This window comes from Triplophysa dalaica, chromosome 1 (assembly GCF_015846415.1).
Source record: "Triplophysa dalaica isolate WHDGS20190420 chromosome 1, ASM1584641v1, whole genome shotgun sequence".
NCBI classification, from domain to species: Eukaryota; Metazoa; Chordata; class Actinopteri; order Cypriniformes; family Nemacheilidae; genus Triplophysa; species Triplophysa dalaica.
Window position 1 is genome coordinate 10334468 of NC_079542.1, and position 19566 is coordinate 10354033.

The following is a 19566-nucleotide window of genomic DNA, read 5'->3' on the forward strand; positions in this document are numbered from 1 at the left end:
CCTCCCGATCACAGGTGAGCTCCTCTGGTAAGTAGCGTGCGCCGGCCTCAGGATCAGCAGTGCGGCTCCTAAGCAAGGTGGAGATCCCTTTTCTCTTTGGTCTCCCTCCTCGGACGCCCACGGGATAACCCCTGGCCTGCAGCAGCGTCTTGTCACCTTGGTCGTGTGGTTCAATTATCTCTGGATCTGCTCCTCCTATTGTTGTGATGAGGAGAGATCCCGGACGAGCCCCCACAGTTTGTTACGAGTTTCAAATGTGTAACTGGAGTAACAAATGATTTCTTTTATAGCTTGGGGTTCACTTCTCTCAGTTCTGGAAAACAGAATCACAGAATTAGTGAGTGAAAAAGCGAACCGCCATCTTCGTCTCCGAATCTCTGTCTCTTTATTACAAATTTCAATTTTACAAAACAATAAAACATTTCCCAAGTGTAATCATGTTTCAGTATACATTTGTTAATTTCAATTTAAACATTACAGGTTTTCTATACTCTCCACAGATCAGTGAGCAACATCTTTCATACTCACATTCACAGAAAATAATTGTGTCTTTACAAAAATCAACATCACTCTTTTGTTAAAGTGCAATAATATCAAAAGGATAAATCATGTCTTATACTTAGATATATTTGTTTTCTTTTCTTTTTTTTTACCTCAGGAATCCACCATAATACTAATGTAATCATGAATCATAAACCCTCTTTGGCTGTAAATGAATTACAATAATGACTTTAAAGTCAACACATGAATCACCATACACGTAGGGAAAACTGTTTAACTTACTATACCTTTTTTTAAACCCAGGACAGTCACCAAACTGCTTCCGTATAACATTAGGAAATAACTCCCCTTTTAGTTTTAAACAACATACCCCCATTAACATCTTATCTTAACATGAAGTGGCATATATAGTCTGTCAGGATACCTTAAAAACCCGAAACAAATCGTTATTAGAGTGAGAGGACACCAGCACACAGATTCACACATACGGTCACCATATACACGCCTCTTATTCGGCCGCTAGCGTAATTGTTGACAAAATGTGCTTCCCGCGATTATAGCCTAACGTGGCTTTTTAACTCAGCTTCACACGTCAAAAGTTCCATCACCAACTCATCACAGTTTCAATACGCGACATCCACTTCAGGAGGAAACTCAACCTTACAATTTTTACAGAATACTAACCTGGAAAACAGAATCACAGAATTAGTGAGTGAAAAAGCGAACCGCCATCTTCGTCTCCGAATCTCTGTCTGAGAGAAGAGGAAGGCGTCCGTCATCTAGGTAACGTGGTGTAACGATACCTACTCTTTGGTTCCGCTTTGTTTGGTTCCCCCCCAAACTAATATTGTTTTCATAAATAAAAGTTTCAATTATACTAAAACGCTGATGGTTACTGTGTTCTCACGTAAGGGTGCATCACATAATGTTATACATTCTCCATGCATAACATTACCTCAGTTTTTCTTCTTTGCAAGCTGTGCTTCTGCTTTCCGCTTCTTGTGTGCGGCTATCTCCTCCATCTGCAAACCATGAGCCATTTGCCTGAAAAAAACATTAGAAAAGATAAAGAGAAGACGCACACACGCTGAAGGAAAAAGGCCATGCCAAGGCCTCCCCTTACCCTGACTTTAGTAGAGGAGGTACTGGCAGTGGTTTGGTAAAACCTTCCCTCCCGATGAGCCAGTAGGTTTCTTCAATACCTTTTCCCTGTGGAGAAGAGAGGATAGGACCTGTCAATTAAACCTATTATTATCTATTAAAGTATAAACATATTTTTATTTGTAAAACTAAATTAGCATAGTTTGGAAACATTTACCTTGAGTTCAGTCCTGGCTCTCAACTCTACTTTGTAACCCAGTTTCAAATCCAACAGGATCTTCACAATATCAGAATGGACATGAATTCTGTATGCTGAAAGAACACATACAGTATAGCCTACTGTAAGACCTTTCTTTAATGTTATAAGAACAAAATTAGCCAACAATACAGTTAAGTAAAGGCATTTCAGGCTTAAAGCTGTAATTTAATGAGACTTACGCATTCCTGTGGATTCCATTCTTGAAGCAGTGGTGACTGTGTCTCCAAACAGACAGTACCGTGGCATAGTCAAACCCACCACACCAGCCACACACGGACCTATTAGGAACGCAATCATATTGAAAACTTTTGTCTTAATATTTATAACTACTTCCTATATTACCTTAAACCAAAGTGTTTGACTCCGTCTCACCCGTATGAAGCCCTATTCGGATGCGGACAGGTACATCAGGCATATGTCTCATTTTAAAGGTGCCTACTGCGCTCAGGATGTCCAGGGCCATGTTTGCGATCTCAGCTGCATGACGGTTTCCATTGGGCACGGGCACACCTGACGCCACCATGTAAGCATCCCCTATGGTCTCCACCTGCAGGTGATGACACAAGGTCTGTCCTATTTCATCTGTTTTACATCATTTTGTAGTTTATTTAAAAAAGTAAAATGTGGTATTCTATTTAAACGGATAGTCCACCCCACATTAAAAAAAAATAATTTTATCATTGCCAAACCTGTATGACGTATTTCTTCTGGCGAAGACAAAAGAAGACATTTTGAAGAATGTTTTTAACCAAACAACATTGGCACCGATGGACTTTCATAGTGTAGGGCAAAAGACTACTAAGACATCTCTCAAAATATCTTCTTTTGTGTTCCGCAGAGTCATATACAGGTTCTGAATGGGATAAGGGTGAATAAATTATGACAGAATTGTTATTTTGGGGTAAACTATGTCTTCAAGACAATACTACCTTTGAAAATGAATACACCAGATGTTTAAGTGAATAATGTAAAGTGTGTGTACACATTATATAGTAGAGTAAATCATTTAGAATAGACAGTAGGGAAAATAGAACAAACAGAAAATATTGACAATATTTAGGACAATCATTATACATAGTAACCACAAACTAAAGGACATTTTTTGAAAACCAAACACTTACATTCAAACAAATAATTTGTATCGAATTCATTCATACACAATAAAGGTATTGAATAGGTATTAATATTCTGTTTTTGTTTGTTACCTTGTAAACATCATGATTGCCAATTATAGCATCAAAAATAGTGTAAAGGTCATTGAGGAGGTCGACCACCTCAATAGGCTCGCTATTGGCTGAGATTGTGGTAAAGCCAACAATATCACTGAAGTAGAGACTGACACTGTCAAAATATTCTGGTTCAACTGTAGTGCCAAGCTTCAGAGCCTCTGCCACTGACCTATAAAAGATCATACAAGAGTTTAGAGAAATAAAAGTTCAAAAGCTGTCATTAGTTTCTGTCACCCACGTTGTCCAAAATCTATGCTGTTTTTTCGTTAACAAAAATAATTAGTTGCAATGGCCGTTAAAGCAGTATTGACTGAACAAATGTGGACACAAAAGACAGTATTTGAATTGAAAATGTTTAAAGGATTTTCTCTTCCGGACAAAAAAATGGGTTTGGAATAAATAGTAGATAATGACAGAATGTACATTTTTGGTGATAACATTCTTCCAAATATCTTCTATAGTGTTTTGCGAAAGAAAGTCATACAGGTTTGAAATGACAAGGGTGAGTGAATGATGACAGAGTGTTTATTTTAGGGTAAACTATCACTTTAGCAAATGTAATTTAAACATTTACAATATGTGTTTGTGTCTTACGTGGGCAACATTTGTGTGAGGAGTTTCTCAGTCTTTTGTTTTTCTATTTCCAACTCCTCTGTCCTTTCTCTGATCAGCTCTTCCAGGTTAGAGGAATACTGCTCCAACATTCGCAACATGGAGTCAATGATGTTGGTCTTCTTCCCTTTATTGACATTCTTAAACTATAGAGAGAACGAAGCAGAGACACGAGGGAAAGAAGAAGAGAATGACATAAATGTAATGTTCTTTTCGAACAGATTTTCCTAGTTCTATAAACTAGCAGTACTAGTTTATATTTCTCATATTTTTTATAGAAATCATTTACTAGTTATCATATTAATTGTATGTTTCTTTCATTTAGTGGTTTGCCAGTAATGCTATTTGTAACCTGGTCAAAAATGTCTTCAAATTTGGGTCTTTTCTCCGGCTGCTCGTTCCAGCACTGCTTCATGAGCACAATGCACTCTAGTGGAGCATGATCCGGGGACACAACAGGCCGGCACATTGGAGGAGGCTTCCGGACCTTCTGGACAATTTCTAGTATCAAATACAGTGTGAAGTTACACAAACATGAGTTGTTAGAAAAATACGGCTACAAAACAATCAATAGCATGTCATTTGACTTGTGATCTTCAACAGACCATCAACAGACTGGTCCAGCATGCAGAACGGAGGCCCTCGCATTACCACCTCCTGCATGATGATAGAAAAACTGTACACATCACCAGGGAGACTGCCATACAAACCAGGGTGAGACCCTCTCAATATCTCAGGGGCAGTCCATAGAAGGTCTGCAGGTTACAAATATACATTAGCATTCTATGAATGCAGTGGCATAGCAATAATGAGACAGGCACTCTTACTATAAGGCTTACCCTCAGCTGGAGGTTCAGCATAAGGGAATTTCTGAGCTTCTAACACCTCATTATAGCCGTAGTCTGTAACTTTCAGCACGAAACGGCCATCAACCACACAGTTCCTTGATTTGAGTCTTCCATGACTGACGTTTCTGTGGTGAAGGTATTTCATACCCTGCATGCCGGTCACAAACACATACACACACATAGGCTTGCAAGTGATCTTCAAGTAACTGCAAGTGTATTTATGGAGCAGTAAAATTAAAAGTACATTTTTTGTTCAACATTCGATTTTGTGCTTGCTTTTCTAAAGCCATATAATTGCCAATAAGAGCACCTTGATGAGGTCCATAATAAGAGAGGATTTGAACATCCAGTCTAGTTTGACATCTTCGTTTAGCAACAGATCTTCCAAGCTGCCCCGAGAACAGAACTCTGTTACTATGGCAAAGACTCCGCAGTCATGGAAGAAGCCGAGGAAGGTGTTAACGTTCTCGTGCCTCATGTCATTCATCTGGGGTATGACAGTCAAATGTCATATTTTGAGTATATTTTGAAAGAAAACATAGAGCTCTATATAGTTTTACAATAGAGAATCAAGTGAAAAACCAACCAGCTCAAAAATACCACTGGTGTAAGGGGTGATACTCTGGAAGTTTCCATATGGAAGTCGTTTCAGCCATGCCCAATCACCCTGTCAAGTAAGCAAAACAATTATATTTGAAAGCAGTTTACTTAATCTCACAATTATTTCTACAATATTTATAATATTATTTACTATATCATTTAAAATAATATATATTCATATTTTATGTCAATCTATGTCATAAAGCATTATCCCTCTGACCATAAAAATTGAATCGCCTCTTTAATCAAAAGTTCCATTTTACATTAAATCTGTGTTTTTTTTACCTCATATATAGCAACATTTGAATTCTCATAGGTGGCCGGCGATTGCTCAGAGAGTGGAGACTTGAGGCTTCGCTCTGAAATTTCGCTCACTCTAATCTCACTGCCCTTGTCGTCCATGCTCAGCTTCTGTTTCTCGGAAAAAAAGAGGCTTATTACAGTTCATGAATTACTGTTTGGTTGTGTGTGCGTGTGCTTTTATTACTGACCTTATTGCTCAGCGATGGGTTGATGAATGTGACGTCATTTAAAGTCAGCAAGATCTTATTAGGACCTCGCAACATTTGAATCAGAGAAATTCTACGCCTATAGGACATTTAGAAAATATAGGAAGACTTTTAATTCTCTGTTATTGTCTTAGCACACTGACTATGTCAAACTCTGTATCAAATGTAGAAAGAAATGTGTTGTTGATGAATACCTAATAAAGTAAGAACAGCCAATCAAAAGGAAGATGAGCAGAAAAGAACAGAGGAAAACTACAACCGTGTGGAACAGATTCACACCTGTGACATGGAGAGTGATTTAAAAATAAATAAAAACAAACTGTATAAAATGACATGTCACAGGAACCCCACGATATATTTTTGGCCTAACCACACTCACCTCCACTACAGATAACACCTTGTTTAAACCAGCAGCTGGGATCTGTAGTGGGCGGTCCACCTTCAGGGAAATGAATCGGCCGTCCCAGAAAGCGCACCATATCTGTTTGCAACTCTATACGATATGTAGGCTGCAGCTCCCAAGTTAAGCCATCAGTGTCCAGCACCACATAGTCCTTCATGCCAAACCCAGATGAATTCGCTTGTAGGGTATAGCTAAAGCCTTTCGACATCAGGTTACGGGCATTCTGGGCAATGTTCCCCCCAGACATCCATTCACCTGAAGCTCTAACACTTTGTACAGCATGAGCCATGACCATAATAGAGGAGTAAATGGTGCCAAACAATGGGGACACCTGTTGGATGACAATAGTTTTATATGATTATTATTAGTGGTTGCTGAACCAAATATCTTAATATATATACCTAGTTGTCAGTAGTTTTTAATATCCCCACGACTACACACCACAGTCCATTTACCTGTTGTGGATTAATATGCCTGGGCAGTTCCCCTTGCTCCTGGGCCTTTTCAAAAGCGTGATAAAAAGATTCTTCCTTTGGAGACTCAATAGTGATGGAGAGCATGGCATCATAGGCTCGTAGCAGTTTACTGTTGTGGCGCAGGGCTGGCTGAGCTACCTGATGGTAGGGCAGACTGTAAAATAGGGTATCATAAGGTACAAACACCAATGAACCCTCTGTCATCCGCATGTCATATGCTGTCTCCAATAGCAACTTTTGGGCTGTTCCACCAATCAATACCGAGTGCATGCATAGAATGACCACTGCAAAACAAGCATTGAGAATCAGAGTACAGGCAGAAAAAAATAAAACAACTGTGACCAATGAAAGATTACTTTGTGGTATCTTTTAATATTTATAACTGAAAAGGTCTAAGTATTGATATGAACTTATTATGGAAGTACATAAAAAGGTGCTATTCATTTTCATAAAAATTTACTAAAAAAGGAAAAATCTAATCTGAATCTGAAGTTGAGAAAACAAGCAACCACATATGGCGCGGGTTCCCAGACAGGAATTATTTTACGACAGGACTAGGCCTTAAATTAGGATATTTAAATTGTCTTTAAAAACATACTTTACAAAAAACATTACTGATGTGCATCTTGAGACAAAACAATGGCACTGATATATTTTAAGATATGTACGTTGTTTACGATCACCTGTAACATTTAAATTAGCCCTGGAGTAGGCTTAAAGCCTGTCCGGGAAACCGCCCCGTAATGTTTTGGCAAACGTGTACCACAGACCCGAGCACCACAAAAGAATTACCATAATTGATAGTGACAATTGTAGAGTCACAATTGTAACTCAGTATTAGATTTAAAACTCACAGCGGAGATCTTTCACCTTCTTGACCATTGCCAGGGTCTTACGCACACTGGTGTGGTCATTACCAACGGATGCCACTATGCCAACAGGCATTCCATGTGCCCGCAGGGCATCGGCCAGCTTTATTCCTGTCTCAACCCAAACATCTTCAGCTGATGAAATGACACCCACATGTGCCCAGCCAAAATGCCGCATGAAGCTCAGCAGCACAAGGGTGGGGAGTGGCATGGTGCGTGAAAAAGTGGGGTGACTCCGCGTGTCCTCCAGCTCATATCCAATGCAAGACCAGGAAAACACCGCCTTATTCCAACTCTTTCCTAGGAGAGAGGCAGCTTCACAGTAACCTGGGTTAACAAGGCCAATAAACCCAGACGCACGTGTATAAAAACCAAGAAAACGGGCGAGAGACTGTGATGTCACACAGTCCTCCTCCAGGATGACATAATCAAATGTGATGCCGTTTGAGAGGGAATGATCATTATTAATGCGATCCACAGCTAACCGTGCAGCCACATCAGGCTGGGCTTTGGTAAAGAGGGGGTCACATGACCAAGGTCCCACCACCCCAACCTTTAAAGTGGTAGCTGTGGAAACAGGGAGCAGGAGGAGGCTCAGAAAGATTACAGTGGACCACAATGGCCAGACACACAAGTAGGTTTGCTTTGTTGCATAATTAGAGAAGTAGGAGCTTTGGTTTTGGGTCTGGAGTCCTCTAGTGGCCCATGTTGGGATTAAGCTATAAAAGGCACTGGGTGTCCGTAACATTGTGAAGTAAACAGCTCTTCCACACAGTTGACGCTCACTTTGTGACATGAGAAATGTCCTCATGTCAGTCATTCCATTAGCCACAGGAAACTGAGAACAAAGGATCATATATTAACATGATGATAACTGCAGTGTTAGTAAATTGATATTCAATAAAATATTGAAAATTCAATATATTCTGTGTGTTACAAGAGTTATGTAGGAATTGTATGCATATACGTGTTTTATTACTGTTATATTGTAAAAAAAGACCTAGATTTAAAGGGATAGTTCACCCAAAAAGTTGAACACAATGAAAAATATTTGGAAAAATGTTAGCAAGTGACAGTCCTGGGACACCATTAACTACCATAGCAGGAAAAGTTAGATAAATAAAAAGACATTGTTTTATATACACATAGATCAATATATGTATACGCTGCTTAAGTTAACTGTCGGAGCCCTTTTTGAGCCTACACAAGAAAACGCATGTTGGAACTAGAATGACGATAACTAATGAATTCTTTGGAATACAGATTTACGGCTGATCTTGTTTGAGAAAATGAAAAGTAGCTTAATTTTAATTAAAAAATAAAATCACACACACACACACACAAATTAAAGGTATTTTGTTAGGTTTATTGTAAAAAATAAATTAAAAAAGTTTGTTTTTCTTTGATTAAAAAATACATGAAAAAATATGGGTCGCAAAAGGATAACAACAAATCTAAACACAATCAATTACTCTCCCTACACAAATTATTTAAAAAAACACCAAAGAAATCTGTGTTCTAGTGTCTTAGACCTTCCCAATGATATATTGTTTGTCATGATTCTATAAGAAATTACATGCACAATACTGATGCAAATTTAGGTGTCCCGAACACGCAACGGGTGACAGTTAACAGGCTACAGGGGATTATATTATTGTAATCTGTTATATCCAAAATACAGAAATGGAAAAGCACCCTTTTTTTAGAGTAAATAACCAATGGTAGGACAGTTATATAATTTAAACGACGCTGCTTATTAAACTATGTAATTACTTGTTGTTGTAAATATTGAATTATTGTTCACAGCATTAAAAAAATGTCACACTGCTTAACATTATTTATTCTACTAAAAACGAAATAAATAACTGGTGTTACTCATCACTGGATATGGCTTACCGATTTACCGACCAGTTAGCAAAGTGATTTCCATGGCTTGTTATCTTCAAGTGGAAACAAAAGTGCAGTGTCCTCCTCGTGAATCACTTCATATGTCAAAACAGTCTCCAAAAACTAACATCTGTTCTTACTTGAGAAAAATCTTATGAAATAAATCTAAATACGCAGATAGTATGAGACATACAGTAGATGCTTATAGTGCTCTGTCCAGCATTAAGTTACATTTATAATCCTATCCAAGTCTCTTCTGCTGTGCATCACTGCACTGCTGACCTCAATACATGACCTGAAGATTATATCAATCCAATTTTCACCCTCTACTGTACAATGGCCACTTTTCATGCTACGCATGCTCTTGTGCATGGAGGTAATGTTTGACTAAACAAAGACATTATAATATGTCATTATACAAGTTCTTTTAAATTGGATGGATATAATTGAAGACTCAAGCTTGGGATGTCTTGTATGCAGAGAATGATGTGTTGTGTTAAGAAATGGATTGATTCTGATATCATTACAGTTTATATATTACATATGTGTGAAAGAGAGTTAAAAGATTTTTTATATTTAGGCAAAAGTGGGGAGAGATGTCATACATTTGATGTAATCTCATCAGTTTGGCCATTGCTGATAGTTGCAACACATGACAAGGACCTCATGCTCTCAAACGCTGACCTCACTCTGATGTGCAAGCACTACATGTCAATCATGATAACTGACAACCAGCTAGACAGTGATCAAAAAAAAGATATTGTCTTCAATTCCCATGAATCCCCTAAAACACAATCCAAAATGTTTAGCCAATATTAATAGGAGAGGATGAATGTGTAGTGGACGTGGTGTTCTTTTATCTCACTTTGTGTAAAAGCTGAACTTGAACCTTAAAAGAGGGGGCAGTATAATCCCATAGGTCATGTTTTACCTTTGCTTCCCAGTAGTGAATGAAGCTTTGGTTTAACTCTAACACAAAACATGATGTCCTCTCCATTGGCTACATTAGGGACACAATCTGAATTGTGAGAGAGGGAGGTAATACTTGAGAGTTAACTTTTATTAATATCTGCTACATCCCCTTTCCATCCACACATGCGTTTCCTTGCCAGATAGTTGCTTTCTTATGAAGAGAAAAAACTAGATTAAACCTTGGACCAATAAGACTGAAGTTTGACAGAATTGCCATGCTTTTGCCACAGACTATGTGTTTGATTTACAATAGGCCTACACTCTGCAAGAACACTTCAAACAAGCAGGCTACAAACAGGAAATAAGTGACTATTTATATACTTACAGTAATGCCCCGGAAATAAGTCATGATAACAGTGATTAATGCTGCGAGCTTTGGGTGCGTGACCGACTGTACAAACAAGACGGAAGTACAGGGACATGATTTCGAAAAAATAGAGTTAGCTGTTTATATCAAGATTGTTGAGAGGATGGACTCTGGTGACAGATGGAGGAATTGCAGGTGTGAGTGTGATATTCAGATGTAGATGTGTTAAATGCTTATTAATAATAAATAAATAGGCAATAGGAAATCTGTAAATCAGTTCAGACTATAATGTATTTTCTAAGATGGGGCTAAAGTGATCCCACATATAGTTAAGAAGGCAGGCAGAGTTTCAAAGAATTGCTGTATGGTTATAATACACTGTATGATGATACAGATCTTTCCTTTGTGTTTATTATATTATGTATTTATAAGTGACAATCTTTTCGGTATGCTACACCAAACGATTGGAATGTTTTAACTTTGGTATCAATGTGTACTTTTAAATATTTGATCTGCCAGCTGTTGAAGGATTGAAGATTCAAGCTGTAAAAAAGTATTATTGTTCCTGGTTAAATAAAGAAACGTATGCATTTGTGTTTATGTGTATAGTTTGTATTGTTGTATTTGCATGAGAATATTGCCGAAACACTGCTGAGTGAGGTAAATAAAAAGAAGCAGCATTTAAAAGTAAAAAAACTACAAATTACATAAATGGATTCAAATTGCAAGTACATTTCCAAATACAACCTGTCAACAAGTTTATTTAAAAAAGCTTTTTTAATAGAAAAACACTTCACATAGCTATATATATTTATACGTATATACAGTATCTCACAGAAGTGAGTACACCCCTCACATTTGAGTAAATATTGTATTATATCTTTTCATGTGACAACACTGAAGAAATGACACTTTGCTACAATGTAAAGTTGTAAGTGTACAGCTTGTATAACAGTGTAAATTTGCTGTCCCCTCAACAGAACTCAACACATAGCCATTAATGTCTAAACGGTTGGCAACAAAGGTGAGTACAACCCTAGGGAAAATGTCTATGGTATCATGTTGGAATACTGCACTGCAGGGTGGGGATCATGCTCTGCTTCAGTATGTCACAGTAAATGTTGCCATTCATTGTTCCCCTTAATGAACTGTAGCTCACCAGTGCCGGCAGCACTTATGAATCACCAGACCATGACAGTCCCAACACCATGCTTGACTGTAGGCAAGACAAAGTGTAGCCATGAGGGGGCCTGAGGGGGCCCTCATTTACATCTGGTTACTCTGGTTGATCGACCAAATAGTGCTCCCCGCTGTTTTCAAAGTTATTGGTTTAATTATGTCATGTGTTGTGCGTAGAATCTTGACTTTTGCGCCAAGAGTTTTATTTTTACGCTGTGCGGAAATGACGAAAAGATGAGCAGGAAGAAAATGAGAAGACTGCTAAAGATAAAAATTACACTGCATTTAACTTCTTGTAGTGTTCTTGTAGACTTTTCTACATGACTCCCCTCTGCATATTTTGTATGCGTCTCTGACTACTTCAGAGCTTTGTTCAATTTGCCCGCAAAAGCCCTGTGAAGTGGACATAAAGGGCATTGAAGTGCACAAACCGTAACAACTAACGTTACTAAAATCTCATGATTGCGGTTAAATAACCCTTCAAATATGCATAGTAAGTTTAGTATGTGTACGAAGACGCTGCACATTCATGTTAACTTCAGAAGCAAACTTCAGCCGATTTTCTGTGTGCGGGGAGTAGAGAGCAGTGAACGCTGTGTAGGGATCATGTCAATCCGAACACAGTTCCTACATGGGGTGCTGGTGATTTAAATCAGGTGTGTTAAACGAGAGAGACGCAAAATTTGGGGGTACCCGAAGATCAGATTAGGAGCTGCTAGGCAATGTTGAGCAATACAGGTGTATCATTTTAGTACCTATAAATATCTACATGTATAGAAACCTATACGTATACATTGGCTAATGTCCGCCTCATTTACATACAGGCCCTCTCAAAAATAAAATTCCTACGACACTGCTTTGTACTCCTCACCTGGTTTGCTGCCACACACGTTTGACACCATCTTGGTCTCATGAGACTTGTCTTCAGCAAACTGTTTGCAGGCTTTCTTGTGCATGATCTTTAGAAGAGGCGTCCTTCTGGGACGACAGCCAGGCAGACTAATTTGATGCAGTGTGCGTCGTCTGGTCTGAGCACTGACAGGCTGACCCCCCACCCTTTAAACCTTTGCAGCAAAGGTTTAAGGGGTGACACATTCGTCAATTTCCCACAGACAATCTCTGGATATGACGCTGAGCATGTGCACTCAACTTCTTTGGTCAACCATGGCGAGGCCTGTGATTAGTGGAACCTGTCCTGTTAAACTGTTTATGGTCTTGGCCTACTGTGCTGCAGCTCAGTTTCAGGGTCTTGGCAATCTTCTTATAGCCTATGCCATCTTTATGTAGCGTGACAATTCTTTTTTCAGATCCTCAGAGAGTTCTTTGCTATGAGGTGCAATGTTGGACTTCCGGTGACCAGTATGAGAGAGTGAGAGCGATAACACCAAATTTAACACACCTGCTCCCAATTCACACCTGAGACCTTGTAACACTAGATAATCACATGACACCGGGGAGTGAAAATGGCTAATTGGGCCCAATTTGGACATTTTCCCTTAGGGTGTATTCACTTTTTTTTGACAACGATTTAGACATGAATGGCTGTGTGTTGAGCTATTTTGAGGGGGACAGCAAATTTACAGTTAAACAACCTGTACACTCACTACTTTACATTGTAGCAAAGTGTCACTTCTTCAGTGTTGTCACATGAAAATATATTGTTTTTGCAAAAATGAGATTGGTGTACTCCCTTCTGTGAGATACTGTATATCCCTATATATAGGAATGTCCCATGTGCATATATGAATGTATGTGTGTGTATTATATAGGCTATATATATTTATAGCTATATAGCACAAAGTAAAAAATTGTGGAGCCTGTGCCTTACCCTGCAAGCATGTGAGAAATCGAGTCGTTCAGATTCCGCTCCGGTTTTGATGTCTAAAGCGGATTTTATTCTAATTACTGCCCTTATTCTACAGAGTTTCACCCACCGCGCTCCGCCATTGTTGTTTTCACAAGCGACAGCGGTGTACGTGACACCATGGCTAAAGTTCGTGGATAACATGCAATGTAGTCGCTGCAAAGAGTCCTAAACGCGGAAGAGACATGAGTGGATTTATTTTATTTTGTAGTGGAAATCCCTCAGAAACCATAATTAAAAACCTGCTTGTTTGCGCGAATCAAAGTGCTTTTTCAACCTGGAAAAGTACAAGCAGGATGAGCTTCAAAGTTGTTCTTCAAGAGGGATCGAGACCGACTGAGTAATATTTATCAACAGTCTGAATTGACGTAAATCGTGCGTATACATAGGAGGATAATGTTAGCAAATCATAGCGATGGGAGCTAAGTCAGACACGGGCTAAATAGAACATTCAAAGCCTGTGTTAAATTTACTGTATATATGTGCAGACGGACACTTGAAGTTTTACTGTATGAATATTAATAAATGATATGCGTTAATATGTTTAGCTGCGGCAAGCTGTTTGTTTTGCTAATGAACAGGGCCGATGACTGCAGGTTAGTTTTATTTTAAACATCTCTAATCACTTCTACTAAGGGGGGTGGGTGCTGTAACTCATTATCATTTAAAGAGACATGCACTAAAGCGGGTTGCTGTGAGCAGAGCTGTTTTTGACGAGGCAAGAAGTTTTTTTTACACAGCCATTGAGTGCTTTTGAGCAAAATAGGTTCCAGGCATTTCAGGATGACTCTAATAAATCATACCAACTTGTTGAAAGTGGTCGTATGAGGAGACCTTTAAGTTACTTTTATGAAAAATGCTATTAAAAAAACATAACTGTTGTGCATTTTTTTGTGATTTATTTATTTTATATTATTTTACAGTGTAGTGTGAGAGAGGACAAGAAGCAAAGTGGGAGAGAGCCCACTGGTCCTCGATCAAGGACTTGAACTCAGGTCGCCCAATATGCAAACGTGTCACATGTCGGAAAACTAACAACAAGACCATCATCTCCGACATAACTGATATGCATCTTGAGACAAAACAATGAAGCCATAATATATATTATTATTATTATTAATCTATTCATATATATGTCAAGTTATTTTCAGTTAAAACAGTTTAAAACATTCATTTTAGTCTGGGATTAGCCCTAGACCTTGTCAGTGAATCCGGGGTAATGTGTCACAAATTCTAGGTTTGCTTGGCTGCTATTTAGAGATTACTATTTTTCATAGTTGACACATTTTGAAGCGTAACCCATAAATACCTTGTGTGAACTGATGAAAATCCAGACCCCTGGGTTATTGAAATAAGGAATGTGGTCTACATCCAGATGGTTCACATCTGAAGAAAGCCAACAGACGACACAATGACTGGTGATCTGCAATGTGGGAGCCGTTTCATTTCTGTTCCCTACAAGAGCTGGAGACTTATTTGTTATACCATAATGAAAAAGCACCCTTTACATCTATATAATATACAAAAACAGGCATTTTAGACATTTCCAATTACATAGGAAGTATAAAATAGTAAAAGACCCTTTGGTGGATCAAGAAGAGACTGTCTCTTAGGTAAACTGATTCTTGGATTTTAAGCAAGGTCTGTAATTACATTGTAATGTAAAATGTATAGGTTTCCCTATTTATTCCTTTCTCTCTCTCAAATTCCCTGCCCACTTCCTTCCATCGTTTTTTCATTCTGTCTTTCTCATTCCCTCGTTCAACCCCCAGTCTTCCTAAGGGATTTGTCCTAGCTATGCTTCCTGTGGCTGTGATAACGTAATGAATTCAGAAGAAAAAAATATTTTATAACGGTTTTGCGTCACAGCTGTTTCTTCTCTAGTTGAGCTTTCGCAAATTAACCATATATTTGAAGAGAAACACCAACACATACTCCTCATAAGTGGCCTGATAACATCAGCTTTGTTGCCTTTTTTATTTTAGCAGGAAGTCATTAATACTCATAATGTCAATGAGATGGTTTAGTAAAGCTGCGTTGCGTAGAAGCCACTGATTCACATTTGAATCCTTCTTACTGAAGTATCAGATATTCAGAATTCTTATTAAAATGAACACATTATGTGAAATTTTTCATAAACATTTTCCTTGTTTATGTCTTTCCTGTAACACTGAATATAACCACATAAAAATAACTCAATTCGTTTTTCTACTAAATACATGCAAAGCATGTTCTAGGTACAAATCACCATGTTCCCATAACAAACAAACTATAAAACTACACATTTTTTGCACACAAAAAAAGTACAATAAATGTTGTACAGTTAGTCGTCAGAGACACCAACAGCTGATTTAGATTTGCACAGTAAGGTGTGACGGGGAAAAATAATGCTAACAACAGTTTTGAAACATTTAAAACCGGCACTGGGTCAAGAAGTTTAGAGAGTTGAGTCATTCTCTAGTTGACATTCTCTAGTGTAACATTTGAACATGTGGAAATTTCAGTTGACGAAAGAAAATCTTTCAAATTGTAAAAGGTTGAGGGTTTATAAAAGAAAAAGACATCAGACTCATAAAAAAACAGCACAGCATATATACACTGTTACCACAAACATATCTTTTACTTTGTCAAAGTATATAAAAATTGACAATAACATATACCTATACAGAAAGCTGGTCATATTCCTATTCATCAGTTTTTCATTAGGCTGTTGTTAAAGAAAAGAAAAGTAACATATTAAACAAAAAAGGTCAGAGGTCAATGCTCACTGAGTACAGACCCATGGTTTAGTTCAAGAATCCCTAAACCTGCTTCAGAGGAATGCAACTTCATCTAAGCTGCAAGATAAACAAACGTCTATTTGAGTGGGCGAATGAGACATCTGGACGGGACAAACGAAGGACACACTACAAACCTTCACAGTAAAACCAAGCTGTTTGACACAGCATAAGTAGGTCAAATGTCATGGGAACCACATGATTCTCTTCCTTCAATATGATTATAAAAACAACATAGCTACATAATGACTCTCACTGTCAAGAAATGGTATACTGGAAGAACATTTTAGACATTTGAGTATGAGAATTGACTGCTTACAGTACAGTATGCTTGTTTAATTTTGTTACTTTCAATGTAATATAATCTCCTTTGGTTGAAGACAAACTCTTGCTTCACATTTAACTGATAAAGTAGGCTGACAGCAAAAGCAAGACTATTACATTTTCAAGTTCTAATTCACGCAGACTTGATTAAGTAATGTCATATACAGTATAAAAATGTATCGTAATACTGTAAAACAAAAGACAAATTGAGTAAATGATAGCAGCTGAAACTAATAATCAAAAACAGGCTTTATTGAAGTGCCAAGAGTCCAATATTACACTCCACCCAGAAAAGAGGTGGGACACATCTCACTATTCATCTTGTATGAGTCCTTGTAGCTGGCAAGATTCAATGTTTTGACTTGTATTTTTCAAAATGCTTGTGCAACACAATGTTCTTATAGCTTTTTCCAAGTCCTCTTCCACCATATTTGTCACAAAACTGTAATTCATAGTGCAGTAGTCGACTTCACCCTTGAAGACAGCACTTGACGAAATCTTCTCTTCAACTCTTGCATGTTTGGGCTCTTTGGCCTGGCAAGGTGTAAGCCTCCTTTTCTCTTCTCCCCATTTCCTCCTCCCAGCGCCCGGCTCACCTCCTGACACAGATGCAGAAAAGCATCCTGAACGCTCTCGTGGTTCTCGCTGGCCGAAGCCTCGAAGTAGGGTTCTCCCAATTCATCAGCCAGCTCCTTACCCTCGTGAGCCGGGACCTGTCGAGCACGCAGCAGGTCGCATTTGTTTCCCACAATGATGACAGGGATGTTGCCACTGGGGTGGATACGACGCACGTGTTGGTATAACGGCTGGATGGTGCGATAGCTGTTGAGGTCAGTGATGGAGAAGACGAGCACATACCCATCGGCCCAGTAAATAGAGCGGTTGATCTGCTCCTGACAATACAGACCCTCTGCATCATCCTGGAAAAATTAAGAATGTTTGTTTTGTAATATAATTAGATTATGTTCGAAAGAAAGTATAGATCATGCAGTTTTATCTAATCATTACAGCAAATCATAACAATAATATTGATCAAAATATCGTATTATACTAACCACTGTGCTTCAGCCTGGATCAGAATAATTGAGTTGAAGAAACTGTTGGCCCTTCTCTTTAGTATGGATGAATAAGACTAATGAGCTTAGGGCTAAACACACCCTCTTTATCTTCTGCCCTGCATACTTTATTTACAGGCCAAATGTTAGAACTAATATTCCCCACAGTTCATCTAAAACATGCAGAAATCCCACAGGCAATGGCTGAGTGATCTAAATGGGCATGGACATGCTTTTTTTGATGAAAGCTTAGCTGATAAAGTGAATGGGAGGTACCTGCAGTGAGACACACGGAGTGTCCTGCACTTGTAAGGAAACTTGCTCCCCGTCCAAATTAATCTTCCTTGAATACAAGGCACCTACAAATTGGTTATCAACAGATATTATATTCAGATAGTATGCATAGATCTCAATAAACCAGTATTGGCTCCTTAAACGATCTTTACCTGTGTTGGCTTCATAGTCTCCTATGAACCTCTTTGTAAGAAATCTTACAATCAGAGCTGAAAATTAAAGGCGAAGAAAAAATTATATTGGCATAATGAGCAAAGTCTCATAGTTTCTGCACAAATATGTCAGTGTTGAGTAAGTTACTCTGAAAAAGTAATTAATTACTAGTTACTTATTACATATTCAATAGTGGAATTAGATTACTGTACAAATTACTCTATCGAAAAAGTATTGAATTGCTTATTACTTCCTATATCCTATCAACCTCGATTACAAACTATCCTTGGGTGATTCAAGGATAGACATGAAACGGCTCTTTTAATACATTCAAAGAAATACTATAAACCTACATAAAGGATTCATTTTAAAGTATACCGAATGTGAGAACTATAAATTAAAGCATGAATTTTAAAGTTAGACTTCGAATTTGATGTCAATTCCACTATTGCACACGCATATATTGCACAGTAAGTATCTAGTTTAATAACATCAGAAGTAACTGTAATCAAATTAAGAAAAAATAAGAGTAATCCCATAATTTACTTTTTCAAGGGAAGAGGAATTAAATTACAGTAACAAATTACTTAGTAACTTGGTACACCCACCACTGCAAATAGTCGCTCTAGCATTTTAAAATTTGTATTTTATTTTATTCCATTTCAAAAATGACATTTACATTAAACATATACATGGCGTTACAGTGTGTTGACTTTATTTACGATTGTATATTGTTAGAATGAATGAATGAATGAATGATGTCATGTTAATAACTACCGACTTCAAATGTAAAATATTAAAATAGACATAATCGTTTAAATTTACCCGTTTTTCCAACATTGTTTGCACCAAGAACGACTATTTTAACTTGTTTGTTTGGTACGCAATCCAGTGCAGGGTACTCCGGTATAGGGACTAGCAGAAAGTTGCTAGAACCACTGCTCATTGTTCTTGGCTGCTCGATCAGACGCATTTAGAAAGCTGTAATTCTTATAAGGTTGTCTGGAAATGCATGTCCCTTTCTTTCATCCGCTCCAAACGTTAGCTGTCCTCAACATAAAGCAAGTCTTCTGTGATCGCAACGAGACATCTGTGATCTTCTTGATAGACTGTTTGAATAGAAAGCAGCAAACGTTGCAAACACTTCGACAAGGCATTAATGTTAATTCTTCTGCATAACACCCTCGTTATGGAGTAGTCTAATCTGTGAACAATTGATAACCAACAGTCCTTGATCCTGGTCATCGGACAGCTTTCCACAGACTTCGACTTTTGCGAAAAGCAACGGTGCAAGCTCAAAAGGGGCGTGCCTTAACTAAACCAGTGAGAAACACCGCATTTACATAT

At 38.1% G+C, this 19566-nt stretch overlaps 2 protein-coding genes across 2 annotated transcripts; both read right to left on the reverse strand.

Annotated features, from left to right (window-relative positions):
- Positions 1–1620: 1620 nt before the first annotated feature.
- Positions 1621–8155, reverse strand: gc2 (guanylyl cyclase 2). Its single transcript, XM_056748243.1, has 17 exons — positions 7393–8155; positions 6518–6822; positions 6039–6393; positions 5854–5938; positions 5642–5738; positions 5436–5561; positions 5137–5217; positions 4861–5037; positions 4542–4698; positions 4308–4457; positions 4055–4203; positions 3685–3848; positions 3067–3259; positions 2234–2408; positions 2041–2139; positions 1820–1914; positions 1621–1710 (listed from the first exon to the last, which is right to left on the reverse strand). The coding sequence occupies exons 1-17, from the start codon at positions 8153–8155 to the stop codon at positions 1621–1623; spliced, it is 3261 nt and encodes a 1086-aa protein (XP_056604221.1).
- Positions 8156–16210: 8055 nt separating this feature from the next.
- On the reverse strand, positions 16211–19496 carry rasl11a (RAS-like, family 11, member A). The gene is made up of 4 exons (XM_056749481.1): positions 19045–19496; positions 18219–18275; positions 18049–18131; positions 16211–17637 (listed from the first exon to the last, which is right to left on the reverse strand). Exons 1-4 carry the CDS (start codon positions 19190–19192, stop codon positions 17167–17169), a joined length of 759 nt encoding a protein of 252 aa, XP_056605459.1. The 5' UTR covers positions 19193–19496; the 3' UTR covers positions 16211–17166.
- Positions 19497–19566: the final 70 nt, after the last annotated feature.